The sequence below is a fragment of the Heliangelus exortis genome, chromosome 15 (genome assembly GCF_036169615.1).
Source record: "Heliangelus exortis chromosome 15, bHelExo1.hap1, whole genome shotgun sequence".
Lineage (NCBI taxonomy): Eukaryota > Metazoa > Chordata > Aves > Apodiformes > Trochilidae > Heliangelus > Heliangelus exortis.
This window is the reverse complement of record NC_092436.1, coordinates 5,008,262-5,021,610: the sequence shown is the minus strand read 5'-3', so window position 1 is coordinate 5,021,610 and position 13,349 is coordinate 5,008,262. Positions and strand designations below refer to the sequence as shown.

At 52.5% G+C, this 13,349-nt stretch overlaps 1 protein-coding gene across 5 annotated transcripts in view; it reads left to right on the top strand.

Moving 5' to 3' along the window:
- FLT4 (fms related receptor tyrosine kinase 4) overlaps positions 1-13,349 on the top strand; it is a 58,496-nt gene that overhangs the window by 10,849 nt on the left and 34,298 nt on the right. For all 5 annotated transcript variants that reach the window (XM_071759007.1, XM_071759003.1, XM_071759008.1 and 2 more), the window contains exon 2: positions 11,952-12,048. In XM_071759007.1, coding sequence (XP_071615108.1) covers positions 11,972-12,048 — 77 coding nt within the window. In that variant the 5' untranslated portion in view covers positions 11,952-11,971. The remainder of the gene's footprint in view (positions 1-11,951; positions 12,049-13,349) is intronic.

Genomic DNA, 13,349 nt, shown 5'->3' with positions numbered 1-13,349 from the left:
GGTGTAGGGATGCAGGAAGCTGTCCAATGACATTGGTCACAGCAGAATTGTCCCCAGGCTGTGATGCCTCCTGCCATTCTGTCTGCATTGCCCAGCGTTTCCCCTCCACAACTCGCAGCATTTCACAGTATTTATGGCCACTCCTCGCCCTTGGCTGCTTAGACAAATAAAGCCTAATGCAGCCAGAGGCTGTTAATCCCTGGGGCTCTCTGGCCTCCCAGCAATAACAAGGCCTGGGTGGCATTTGAAAGAATGCACTGGGGGAGAAGGGGGAGTGCTGGGATCTATCTGGTACATGGTGGTGAGAATCCAAGCCTGCCTGCCTTGAAGATAAGTGGTGTTGGCCGGGCTGAGCTCCTGCTCAGAGGTTAAAGTGGTGATGGAAGGCAGGAGACTCCATGGTGTTGGCCCCGCAATAACCTTTGCCTAAGGAAAACACTTCTTAATACAATAGTAGATTGGAGAGGAAAAAAAAAAAAAAAAAAAAAAAAGAAAAAAAAAAAAGAAAATAAACAGGGCCCCATGTGAACTTAGGAAACCTGTGCTGGAGTGGGGAGGCATATGGTGAAAAGGCCTGAGCAGCACCTGGAAGGGCTTCAGCCCCAGGACCTGGTTGTTGGAATGGGAAGTAGCCTGTGTCTGAAAGAGCCCCTTGGTCCAATTTGATGCTGAAACAGCCCTACTGCCAAACATCTTCTCCTGCCTTTGTGGTCCAAGCCAAGGTGTCTTCCCTTTGTTCACACCTTGCCTTTCCCATAGGGCAGAGGAGGCCATCCCCAGCCTCACCCCATGGTTCCAAGAACCAAGTACCTTGTGGTGACCAAACAGGGACGGGTGAGGAAGTGGCGTGTTGTCTCTTTAGCACAGTTTCCCTGGCAGTGCTTGTGCTCCTTCACTGGAAGTCATCAGCCTGTGTAAACGCTTCCTTCCCATTGCGTCCGCTTGCGTGCTCTCCCTGCTGAGCTGCGTGGCAAGGGAAGCACCTTGGAATGGGAAAACAACCTCTGAGCATTAACAGGAGAGTAACTGGCTGTTTATGAAACTTGGTAATGCTCTTGTAAGCTATTTTTAAAAAGCAGCATAAAGCGTTCTACTTTACTGGCCTTCAGATAGCACCGAAGTCCGATAGTGACATTCAGGTTGGGTGCCTCATGGTAGGAATTGTTCTGTGACATGCAAAGTGTGACATTTCCAACTCAGCTTTTCTTGGAAGAGAATTAAATGAGTTTCATCGCAGTGAGAGTGGTGTTATGTGGAGGTGGAGAGAGAAATCTGTGCAGATGTCAAACAGCCAGCTAATCTCGGTGACGCTGATGCCCCCGTACACTTTGGCTCTCAGAGATGATGATTATCATCTCCTGCTGCAGCAGGTCCTGGCTCGTGGTCACAGCTCTGCGCCAAGAGAAACAGAGAGCGTGTGCATCTGTAATTTGCCATCATGTCGTGGGCAGCCCTGCAGGGACAGCTTTCCTCCTGGTGTCCCAAGTCTCTCCATCTTCAAATCTCTTTGCCCAGCAGGGAGCAGACAGAATCACAGCCCCAGGGGCGAGGAGCAACCAAGCAAAGCCCTCTGTGGGGGTAGAGCTTTGCTGTGCATTACAGAGCCTGTCCCTCTTGGGGATCCTGCAAAGAGCAGGGTAAGAATTTTATTAACCACGTCAGGGAAGGCTCTGGGTTTGGCCAGCTCCAGCTGCTTTCAGGGATGGCAGGAAGCCAAGCTGTGCAGTGTTTTCTAGGAGGGTTGAAATTTCTTATCTCCTAGGTTGCTGTGGATGTGTTTACCCCGGGGAGCTGCAGCCCCTGTCCCGCTCACGCGGATGCCGGGAGGGCTCTCAGATCCGCTCAGAGCTCTGCCACAGCCCTCACTGCTTTCGTGTGTCTGACCTCGTACCTGAGCTTTCCTTCCTCTGATGACTGACTCTGCTTTGAAGAGCCTATGCCTGTGATCTTCCTGATGTGCCCACCCGGGTGGAGGCAGCAGAAGGGGTCGTGCAGATGCTCCCTTGTGCACGTGTGGGTGTGCATGTGGAGGAGGGTCCCTGCTCCCCAGGCAGCAGCTCTCTCTCTCTCATGCCTGTGACTGCTCTTCCCTTTTCTTTTTTTATTATTCTTAGGTTATACTCAATGATTGAAAACCCTGCTTTGATGAACAGGAAGTTTCAATTCCTCCTGCACTGTGCTTGTGCTTCCTACTTTCTGGACCCATCCTCATTTCATGTAGCTTTTTCATGTTGTATTGGCTCAGGGATAAATCCATTTTCTTTGTTCCCTGTTATCCTTCATTAGAAGGAATAAGGATTTCTCCTTTCCTGCTTGAGTGTATTTTTTTCCAAGCCAAGGCAGCCCAGTTCCTGCTGCCCTACCCTCTGTGGCTCAGGCAGGCATGGAGATACAAAGAGGCTGCATGGGGGGCTTGCAGGCTCTCTGGAGCATATGGGGAATTGAAGCCAGGTTTTCCAAGGCCAAGATAATCATCTAATTGCAAAGCTGTTTTCCCCCCTTACCTTGTTCATCAGCTTCCCTCACACTTAGCAGCTGGTGATCAAGTTGAGGATGGGTAGTACTGCAGAGAACAGGCACTGCCAGATCCAGGGCATCTGTTTGGTTTGAGGGTTCTGAATTGATTTCAGTTCACAGCTAAGTAGCAAGCATCTGGATGTGAATTCCAGGGACATGAAGATGGAAGAGCAGGTCTTTTTTGCTTGGCATGTCCCCAGTCCAGCTGCATTGCTTGCAGACCCCTGAATAAGCCCAGCAAGGTCAGCCTGGTGGGATACAGGCAGGGTCTGCAAGCTTTGCTTGCAGGGGAGAAACCTGCCCTGAGTGGGACAGGGTGATTTTTTTTCAGTGTCTTGCTTGGCCTGTCTATAAGCCAAGAGTCTTAGGAAGTGCTAAATTTCAAAGGGCAGCAATTAAGCCCACACACATCAAGCAAAAAGCAAAGCTGAAATTTGCTTTTTTTCTTTCCAAATGTTGCTGCCCTTTTCTCTCCCTGCTCAGTGCTGACCCTCAGGCTCTGTCTGGCTCCCTGGTCAGCTGGCTCTGCTTCCTCATTTCCCAGTGAGAGTTGGATGATGAGGCCTCACTTAGCTTGAACTCCTTCTTTCCCATCATCACATCCACGTCTTGTTTCACCTGAGCACGACCTCTGGGAATGGCTCATGGTGGAGCTGTAGTTAATGGTGTCCAAACTGAGGGGGTGCAGAGACTCTGCTCTCCTCCCCACTGCTTCTCAGGCTTTTCCCTTTCTCTGTGTCTGTGCCAAGTCCTGGTGCCACAGGTGGAAGCCCCTGCCTGATTGCTGGGGTTGGTTCTGGTTCTGCCTGGGCTGCCACCAGCCTCGGTGTGGGTACCTGGGGCTCCTGGGAAGGGGACAATGACCTGGTCTGAGCAGGAGGAGCCCTGCTCTGCTTTGGCAATGGGTGTTTTAGGGACTGCTAGACCTGGATGTCTCACCTGGGTCACTGTGTGTTGGTGGTGACTTGAACTCCAGGAGCTTGTTCCTCATCTTGTGAATCTTCCTATGGGTTTCTCACAGTGGCAAATAACAATTTCATTTGGTAGTTTTCTTGTCTCACTGTGCAAGCTCTCATTTCTTAGTGACCACAGATCTCTTTTTAGTGTCCCATGGGTTTGCACCCACTGCTGCCAGAGGTCCTTCAGCCCAGTGTAGCCCCTGGGGCTGCACCTGGATAGACATGGGGTGGAATTAAACTCTGGATCCTGCAATGGTCAGGCAACTCCTGAGCAGTCACCAATTGGTTAACTGGAGGTAGCAGCAGCACCAGCTTTTCCAGAGCTACCTGCCCAGAGACCCCAAACCCCCAGGGCCCATGTGAGGCTCTCCCAGCCCACTATGGCAATCCATGTGTGCTAGCAATGCTTGCTTGCCAGGTACCAGATTTGGACTGACACCTATTTCACATGATGTGTGGGCCATTCATGGTGTTCCTTCGGGTTAGAGACATAAAGAATGCTGCTAATTTCTGTTACTGGTCCCCTAAAGCCACCTGATCCCTCTGCTCTTTCTACGCCACGTTAATTACATCCTGCAGGGGCAGAGAATGTGAGCAGGCCAAGATTTTGAAAGACGTAAATTAAAACAGGAAAAGAAGCAACCTGACGTTCCTTAAGATGTGGGAGGATAATTTTAATTGAGTTTTTCAAGGGTTTAGCCATGCAGTTAATAAGGGCCACTGGCAGAGGGGTGGCTGTGTATGCTAAGCAGGGTGGCTCACCCTGGGGTCCCGCAGAGCCATGGTGGTGGCAGTGGGAGCTACCACAGGTTTTTTGGCATGTCTGGGGATTTATGCCCTTTGGGGAGTGAATCCTGTGACAGTGAATCCTGTGGACAGAATAGGTCTTGTTCCTGGCTGAAGGCACTGGGGTCCCCCTACCCTGCTTGCACATCCCGCTGAGCTGGAGCTGCCCTCCAAAATATCAGGGAGAGGAAGCAATCCTTGGCTTGTTCGTTTCTACAAGGAAATAAAACACACAGATGGCTCGAGCATCCTCTATCTCAAAGGCAGGAAAAGGATTCTCCAGGCAGGAGCAGGCAGCCAACAAAGCCAGGGCAATTCAGGGAACGGGGGACCAAACAAAGCGTTGTCTGGCCAGCCCCTGGCCGAGGGGAAACCAGCTCTCTGATGTGCAGGAGCATCCCTGGCCCCAGCAAGAGCAGCAAACAGCCTGCTCCCCCGGGGCCTGGGGAGGCTGCTGACAGCAGAGATCCTGGAGGAGGTCTGCAGGGTGGCCCCGGGTGACCTGCTGGCCCAGGCCGGACATGTGGCTACCTGACAGGCTAACTTTGGCTCAGGACGTAGCCTCTCGGGGAGGATGGAGCAGGGAGTGAGCATGGGGGGAGTGTAGGGAGAGGAAAGACAGCAGGAGACAGAAATGCAAACATGGCCTGACAGCCCTGGGGCAGGGGGAGGGGAGGAGGAAAAAGCAGGGTAAACCTGGCAGGATGGAGCAGGAAACCGGGCTGGAGCGAGGCCGGGCGATGGTGAGATAGTGCTTCCTGTGGAAGGAGAAAGGCAGACAGATAAACACTGCCAGACTGGAGATGCTTGACCCCTCTTTGGGATGGTGTCCCTGGGGAATGGGTGGCTCTGCCCAGTGCAGACCAGGGTCCCAAAGGCAGGTGGCAGCATGGTGGGGCAATGGGTGTAGCCGTTCTATGCTGCCTTGGGACAGCTGAAGGCTTGAGAGAAGTGCCCTGATTTAACTCCCTGCCTGGAGGCACCAAGGGACCAGGACTGAAGAACGAAAGGGTTGCTTTGTCCAGCTCTTTCAAAAGTGTCTCCTGCTTTCAAGCACCTCTGTTTGTATTCCCTGATGAGGCTGCTGGCTTGGAATTTCAGAAGCTGAAGAAGCCCAGAGGGCTCACTGCTTTTTTTTACTTTCTGGAAGAGACTGAGAGGAGATCTTATTGCTCTCTTCAGATACCTCAAGGGAGGTTGGAGTAAAGAGGGAAAAAGCCTCTTCTCCTGAGTGGACTGAGATAGGACCAGAGGCAATGGATGTAAGCTGTGCCATGGGAGGTTTAGGCTAGATGCTAGGAAACATTTTTTTCACTGAGAGGGTTGTCAGGCATTGGAATGGCCCAGGACAGTGGTGTAGTCACCATCCCTGGAGGTATTTAAAAGGCGTTTGGACATGGTCCTTAAGGACATGGTTTAGTAGTTAGATTATGGTGTTGGTCAAAGGTTGGACTGAATGACCTTGGAGGTCTCTTCCAGCCCAAAATATTCTGTGATTCTTTGCCTCATTCCCCATCAGTGCAAATATTTATGAGATTTTTGTGCTTTGCCGGGAAAGAACCAGTTAATCAAAGTTTATGAGCACTGAGAGGCTAAATGAACTTGTTGGGGTGCAATGTTGTCTTCTGCTTTTGGTGTTGGATAGCAGGGATCAGATGCCAAATAGTGATCACCTCTGTGTTTGTGACTGTTGACCGTAGTTCCTATAATTATTAATTCCTTGTGTCCCCTGCAGGAGGACAGCCTGCCTCAGTGGGAGCAAAGGAGCATCTGATGCTTTGGGAATTTCCTCATAGAGTGGTGAGGGTAACATGTCAGGTCTTGGGGTCCATGGATAAAAACCTCCAGGCAGAGGTGTGTTGTGTCACCATCAGCACTGCTCTCTGTGAGAGAGGGGAAAGGTGTGGACCTGCCTTGGACCTGGACAGAGCTGTTGGTGTGTGGGGGTGCAGGGCTGGGACAGTGATGCTGCTGTAGCATCTTCACAGGCTGAAGAGGGGCTGCAGGGAGGAGCACAGCCCCTGTGTTTAACCCTTTCAGGGACAGGTCTGAAGGGATGGTTACCACAGAGGAACCCCGCAAAAGAAGGGGAGGAGATGCCTTTGTCCTCGGCGCAAATGTACGGTTTGGGGGGGCATTTCCATTACCGTTTTTAATGTATTCATTGCTTCAGCTTGTTCCCAGCTGCACTTTAGCAAACCACCAGTCCCGAGCAGAACCTGCTCCATGATGGTCCCAGTTCCCACCGGGGCTGGGGCTCGCCCTGCCCGCTCTCAGGTTGGACACAAAGCACCCGGTGTTCCGTCCCCACGTCTGCCGGAGCCTGTCATACATTCCTCAGCCTCATGTGATATCTCACCTCTCTGCCAAACAAACCTTCCTCCGCGCTGGCAAGCACCAGGAGGAGGAAGAGGAGGAGCTGACAGCCCTGTGTTCAAATTCCCCCCGCTGCTCTGCCAGCTGCCGCTCCTTGCTCCACAGGACACGCTGAGCCACTCCAGCCCACAGCTGGATGCTCGGGGAGGAGGAGCCGCTCCGTGGGGGGAACTTCAGCCCTGTAGGTGGGAAGCTGGCTCAGCACTGCCTCCGGCACTCGGCCGTGTGTCTGCGAGCATCTGCGGGACCCCCGGTGCCAGGGAGCAGGGCAGGTGGTGATACAGGAGCAGGGGGGGAAGGGGTGGCTGGAGCAGAAAGGGGAAGATGGCACCTGTGGTGCTGGGGATAGTTCCTACAGGACATGGGGAAATGGTGTTCGTGGAGTTTCACCAGTGAATGCAGCTAATTCAGACAAGCCCAGCTGGAAAGCTGGAGGTCTGCAGAAAGGACAGTGCAAGATTTCTCCTCACTCTCTCCCGCTGTCAGCTATTGCTGCTCTTCTGCATTAAAAAGGGTTGTTTAGTCCCTGTTTCCCCACTGCCAATGAGGTACCAGAGTGTTATTGTTGGCTCTCCAGCAGCTCATTGCTCATCTCATAACTATGATGTGTGATTGCATGTTGAAGTGAGTGTCTTCTCCTGCTGGCAAGGGAAGAGCCCACCACTGCCTTCCCAGCCTGTGGGGGCAGCTTAGGGCAGCCAAGGCTTTGGACTTGGGGGGTAAAACCCAAGGGAAATAGGAAGCAAGATGAGCCACATTGGGCTGTCTTGTAGCACTGGGAGATGAGTTCAGGGCATTCGGAGTTCTGTCAAGCCCCAGCCAGGGACAGCACAGAGGAGCTGCCTGAGCCCAGCAAGTTGAAAGAAGCTCATTTGTGGTTCTTTGTGTTGCTGACCCAGGAAAAGGGTAAATTCAGGTGCTCCATCCTAGAGGCTTGGTCTAGGGGTTCAGTTACTTCATACAAATTGGCCAGAAATCCCTCCTGTAGAAAGTGTTCAGCTCTCAAGTTCCTGCCTTGCTTTGTCAGGATGCTCATTGACTGGAAATTTTTGCCTGAATAAAGCAAAGTATTCTGGGAGGGTGATATCAGCATCAGGGTAGCTTGCTGGGGGAAAGGACACTTTTTTCCCTTCCAGCCTCTTGTTTTGCCCCAGTGAGTGGGCAGGCTGAAGTGGGCTGGGTATGCAAGGTGCAGGGAGACAAGCAGGAGCATGGAACCCCATCTGGACAAGCTTTGCTCCATCCATTATATTTTTTCAGTTCTGTTCACAAAACCTCCAACTTAGGTGTCAGGAGTGTGAGCTCTGCTGGTTAGGTGGGGACAGGCTGTGGCCAGAGCCATCCAGTTCAGCGTCGGGGAAGGAAGTCAGCGAGAAGGACAGAGTGTGAACAAAATCCCTCTCCGGAAAGGCGCCCCGTTAATCAGTCAGCGGGGCCGACTCAGCAGGGAGGGAGGGAAGGGGAAGCAGAGAGGGGCTGAGGGGGTGTGCGGGGGCTTGGAGGGAGGATCCGGTGCTGGGCTTCCTGCGAGTGGAAGCAGACACAGAGCAAGAGCCACGTCCATGCCACACCGTGCCATACGTGTGCAGCCTTGGTGCAGGTTTCCAAAGCCATCGCTCACTGTGGCAGTGCTGGCTCTGGCCATGTTGCTCTGTGGTGCTTTAGCCATGGCAAGGGAAAACCCAGGCCCCTGGTGAGGTTTTCCCACTCGGTGCTCAAGGTCAGGAACAAGGCTGGAGCCTGTGGAATGCTCAGCCTCTGCCAGACACCCTGGGGTGGGTGGCACCCTCCAGGGTGATGGTGGCTTTCCCACCAGGCTGGGAGAGCCCTGAGATGCAGAACACCCATGGGGAGCCCCACTGTGTTGATAGCAGCAGTGATTTCAGGGTGCATAAAGAGGTGGAGGGGGCTGGAGAAAATGAAGGAGCTGCCACTGATAAGGAGAAGACCCTCGGTGCAGCCTGGCCCCTTTCAGAGCCATGTGCTGCGAGATCAAGGCTAAGAAAATTGCTGGGAAATGCACTTCTCTGAAAATAGACAAGGTGTGAGTGGCTGTGGGATCCTGCTTCCTCTCCCCGCATCCCATCAATCCCCCTCTGTTTATTTTAATATCCTGCTGCCAACTTGCTTGGAAACCATCTTGAAAAAACAAAGCTCTCCAGGGCTGCCGCATGCCTTTTTAATTACATTAATGCTTTCTCTGCTCAAGGGCCCGAGTTGGTGTGCACGGGAGAGTGGGGTCTGCTTGGAGGGCTGAGGAGATAAAGCTGGAGGTGGGGAAGGAGGGACTTGGAGGAGAGGAGACGCTCCATGCTCTGGAGACATCTCCCTTGCACCTTGGGATTTGACGGAGACACGAACCATCTGCGTGTTGGATAGTGGAGATTTAATGGCCAAACCCAGCACCGAGTTCAGTACTGAGGAGGGTGAGACACAGGAGAAGTACAGCAAGGCACGTGCTCTCTTGGAGAGTGAAGGGCAAGGGCAGAAATGGGGTGGATCCATCTGGCAAGCATGGAGAGAGATGGGGAATTTTGGGGGGGAGAGGGTGGGGAGGGAGAAGCTGATTACTTCTAAGATGCTTTTGCAGGCCAGGAATGCCTCTGTGTATCCCTTTGCCTGGGCTGGATGTCACAGGTGGCTGTGGGCATCCCAAGATGCCAGCCCTGGTGTGGGGTGTTGAGATGAGCAGTGGGTCCCCAGTGTGAGCCAGTGCCTGATGTGGGGAATCCCCAAAGCTCCCGGCAGAGTGGGGCCAGTGAGGAGGCCAGATGGCCACGAGGGACAGCCTGGCACTGGCTGCCAGCAGCAGGAGTGTCCCCAGCCTCGTGCTGCGGTGCTTTCTGAGGGAGCAGTGGTTCCTTTTCCTGTTGTACTCATGGAGGGCTGCAGACAGGATGCATCTGCAGGAATCCCACAGCCTCAACCTGCACAGATCGTACTTTTTCTTTCTTCCCCTCCACCCGCTGGTGTTGTTTGCTAACAGGTCACTGAGCAGCATGTGAAGGGAGGCAGGGGGTTATTTCTGTGGCTGTCCTGCCCCTCCCAAGCCCAGTGGTGGGGCAGATGCAGTGCACAGCATTGGCCAAGAGGCTCTTGCCACCTTGGACCACTTCCTGAGTGGCTCAATCAAAGGGGATGGCTCCGGTTCTGAGACCCACTTCAGTGTCTCTCACAGCCAGCCCTTGACTCCCAAACCAGAGTTTTGGGGATTAGCTTTCTGCTCGCTGGCTGGAGCACCAGCAGGATGAGAGGGGCTGCTGTCCCCAGCCAGACCTGTGGCCCCCTGCATTGTTCACATTCTGGTTTGAGCACCATGGGGGTGGCAGGCACCCCTGTCTGCTTGCTGGGGCAATGGACTGGTGGCCTGTGGACATCTGGAGAGCAGTGTTTGCTCTGGGATAAAAGTGTCCAGCATTAATAGGAAATGCAGCTTAGCAGTCAGATTCTTCTCCACCCACCTCTCTGCCCCCTGCCCCCCACCCCCTTTTTTTTTTAATAAACCTTGTTGTATTTTGAAGGGATTTTACCAAAAATGTGCTCATTTATTTTCACAGCCCCAGGGCACATTTTTGTGTGTGACATCACATCTGATGTCCCCTCCCTCAGGGAAGGGGAGGCTGGAGGCACAAGGCAGGGTGTCCTCCATGGGCACCAAGCACCGCCCGGTCGCAGGGGCCACGGTGACACCAACCCAACCCCTGTGTTGAGTGGTGTCTGCAGGATGGGCCGTGGGGAGCAGGACCCCCATGGCGGTGGAGGTGGTCCCTGGGCTGATGCCAGGGAAGAGGATGATGAAGGGAAGAGGAGGTGGGAGGTAGTGGGGGGAGATGGCCACTGCTCCACCGTTGCCATGGGGGCAGCCGCCAGGGACGGCCACCTCGGAGCCGCGCGCAAGCGGGAAGGAAGTGGAGAACAATTGGGGAGAAGAAGGCCGGCAGCCCCGGCCTGGCCGTGCCGACGGTGCCGCTCAGCACGTCCCCCCACTGCCACGTCCCCCTCAGTGGCCTTCCTGGTAGTGGTGGCCCCTGGGCACCCTGGCTTCCCCCCCATCCCGACTCCTCACACTGCACCTGGTGGCCATTTGGTGTCTCCCAGGGCGGGTTTAGGGGCTTCTCAACTTCCATGGCTTGGCTGTGCCAAGGGGCTTCCAAGGCCTGCACTCCTCAGGCCATGGGTTTGGAGGAGAGTTGTCATATGATGTTCCTGCTGCTTGTGAAACTCATGGAAACACCGTGTCATCGAGACCTTTCCCTCTCTGCCAGATGTCTGATAAATGAGTTTGAATGTTCTGAGGAAAGGAGACAAATGTGCGCTGAACACAGTCACAAAAACCTCAGTTCTGTAGAAAAAGGAGCCAGCAACATATTTTTGCATTCTTTTCTTCCTCAGCATCTACCTGAGTCACAGCCTCACATTTCACAACTTTTTTTTCTTCTTCTATTTCTGTTTAGTTTGCTTGCTTGTTTTCGCAGTCACTGAGACTTTTCTTTTGAATTATCTCACTTCTCCAGAAGCTGGAATTTTAAGATAAGGATCACAAAGTAAAGACAAGTCAACAACACCATGCTAATGAAAAACAACGGGTATGTCTCTGAGTAACCAGTACTTCAAGATGTTTTGCCCATGAGGAACTCACTCAGGGTTCGTGTCTGGCATGCCGGAGGTGCAAGCATCCAAAAAGTGGGACTCTTCCAAACAAAAGCTGGGAGACAAAGAGTGTGAAAATGTGTTCAACTGCCCATCCTTCAGCCTGGATAATTTCACTTCTGGAATGCCTGCTCAGCTGTGGTGCAGGGAAAGGGCCTTCTGTAGTCCCCAAATGTTTGGTCCTGTTCAGGTGGCTGCCTGTACCCGAGAGTGCTGAGCAGGAGGAGGGCATCCCATGAATGCTGCTGGCTCCTGCAGCACCTCTGCACAAACACAGGAGTTTTGCATTTGTGGTATCTGGGCAGGTGGATTTTGCCCCCTGAAGTAGCAAATTACTTGTGTGCAGAAAAATCTCCCGACAGACTCCCTTCAGTCATCAGATAAGATCAGTTTGAAGTACTGGTCCTAGTGAGGAATGGCCACACCTGAATTCCCTGATTCCTGGTCGTCCACTCTTTTTCTGCCCCTCATCTGTGCCAGTCTGTCTGGGGCGCTCTGGCCCCAGCTCTAGAGCTGTTGCTGAAGAGCAGACTCCTATGAGGTGTTTCTTTCAAGAGGCTTTGCCCTCCTCTGGGTCTGTGATGCCAAAATAGCTGCATCCCAGAGTGCTGGGTCCAGACCAGCAGATGTCTGCATCATCCCCTCTCTGCTTTCTCTCCACAGATCTGGTTAGCAGCTATTCTATGACCCCTCCTACTCTTAGCATCACCGAAGAGGAACACATCATCAACACCAAGGATACTCTGAACATCACCTGCAGGTAAGGTTCATGGCTCTGCCTAGGCTGCTCTTACCCAGTAAGCATTGGAGCTCCAGGCAAGAAGACCCTACTAGGGATATCTTGGCTGTAGCATGCTTGCAAATTAGCATGACTGACTAGAAATCTGCCACGTTCATCAAGTGTGGATTAATCTAATTAATTAATTGAAAAAAGAAGCTGAAAACATCTCGGAGGAGGCGGTGATAACCTTCACTGTAGTCTTGCAGGCAGAAGGGAGATAGAGAAACATTTGCATGAACTTTCTAACTCTCTTTGTCTTTCTCCAGTATTGCTTATTCTCACCTCATCAGGGGCTGCAAGGACTGTAGATCTGGCTCTAAATCTGACAGGTCACTTGGGGAAACTTGAGAAATATCCATGGGAGAAGGCATGGCTGCACTTAGTGGTGTCTGTGAGAGGCTTCCAGCTTTTCTAGGAAGCTGGGATTTAATGTTCTTCCTTGTATGTGTGAAGAGAAGCCAGGTGGATAATTCTGTGAGAGGAGCTGGAGGCTGTCGGGTTGTTTTGGAGACTGTGGCTCTGAGAAGGTAGTGTGGGGACACTTGGCTATACATATTCTCAGCACTACCTTCTGTCTTGGAAAGAAAATTTAAAAAAAAAAACACAAGTGGGACAATTGACCAAGGTCAATTTTCCTGATAAAGCTGGAGTTTCCCTTCAGCATTCTTGGGACTGAGTGCTAGAGCCCAGTAGGGGTAGAAAAATCAGTGTGGGCCTCAAATGGGTGTTTCTTGGTGTTATATATAACCATGGAGCAATTACTGCAAACACTTGGCTAGCAGTGTGTTCGTGTCCTGTTGCAAACATATTTAACTTTTCCTGGAACAGATGACATTGCTTTTACTTCATGAATCAACTTGTAGCCAGGGGACAGGGACAGAGGAGACCTTGTTGGTGGCCATAGTCAACTGATTTCACCCAATCTGAGAAGCTAAGCAGTTGTGGGTTTGTTCATATGGTGACCTGAGAACATCTGGGGCTGGCTGCTGGGGACTGGTCCCATGCTGCTGCTTCCCTAGGGATTGCCATGGAGCTTGGTGCCTGAGAGTGCTGCACGCTGTGGAACAGACCTGTTGTCTTGCAGCAGCTTCAGATGGGGAAGATGATGGATACTTGGGACATGCAGAGACAACTGTTTATTGATCCAAGGCTAAAGGACACACTGAAGTTAGAGGTGTGCTTAAAGAAAGTGTCTTCTGCAGCCATGAGCATACCTGTTAAGCACCATGAAGTGGAAAACTTTTCTTTTTTGGTAACCCTCCTGGACCAGGAAGGGCAAG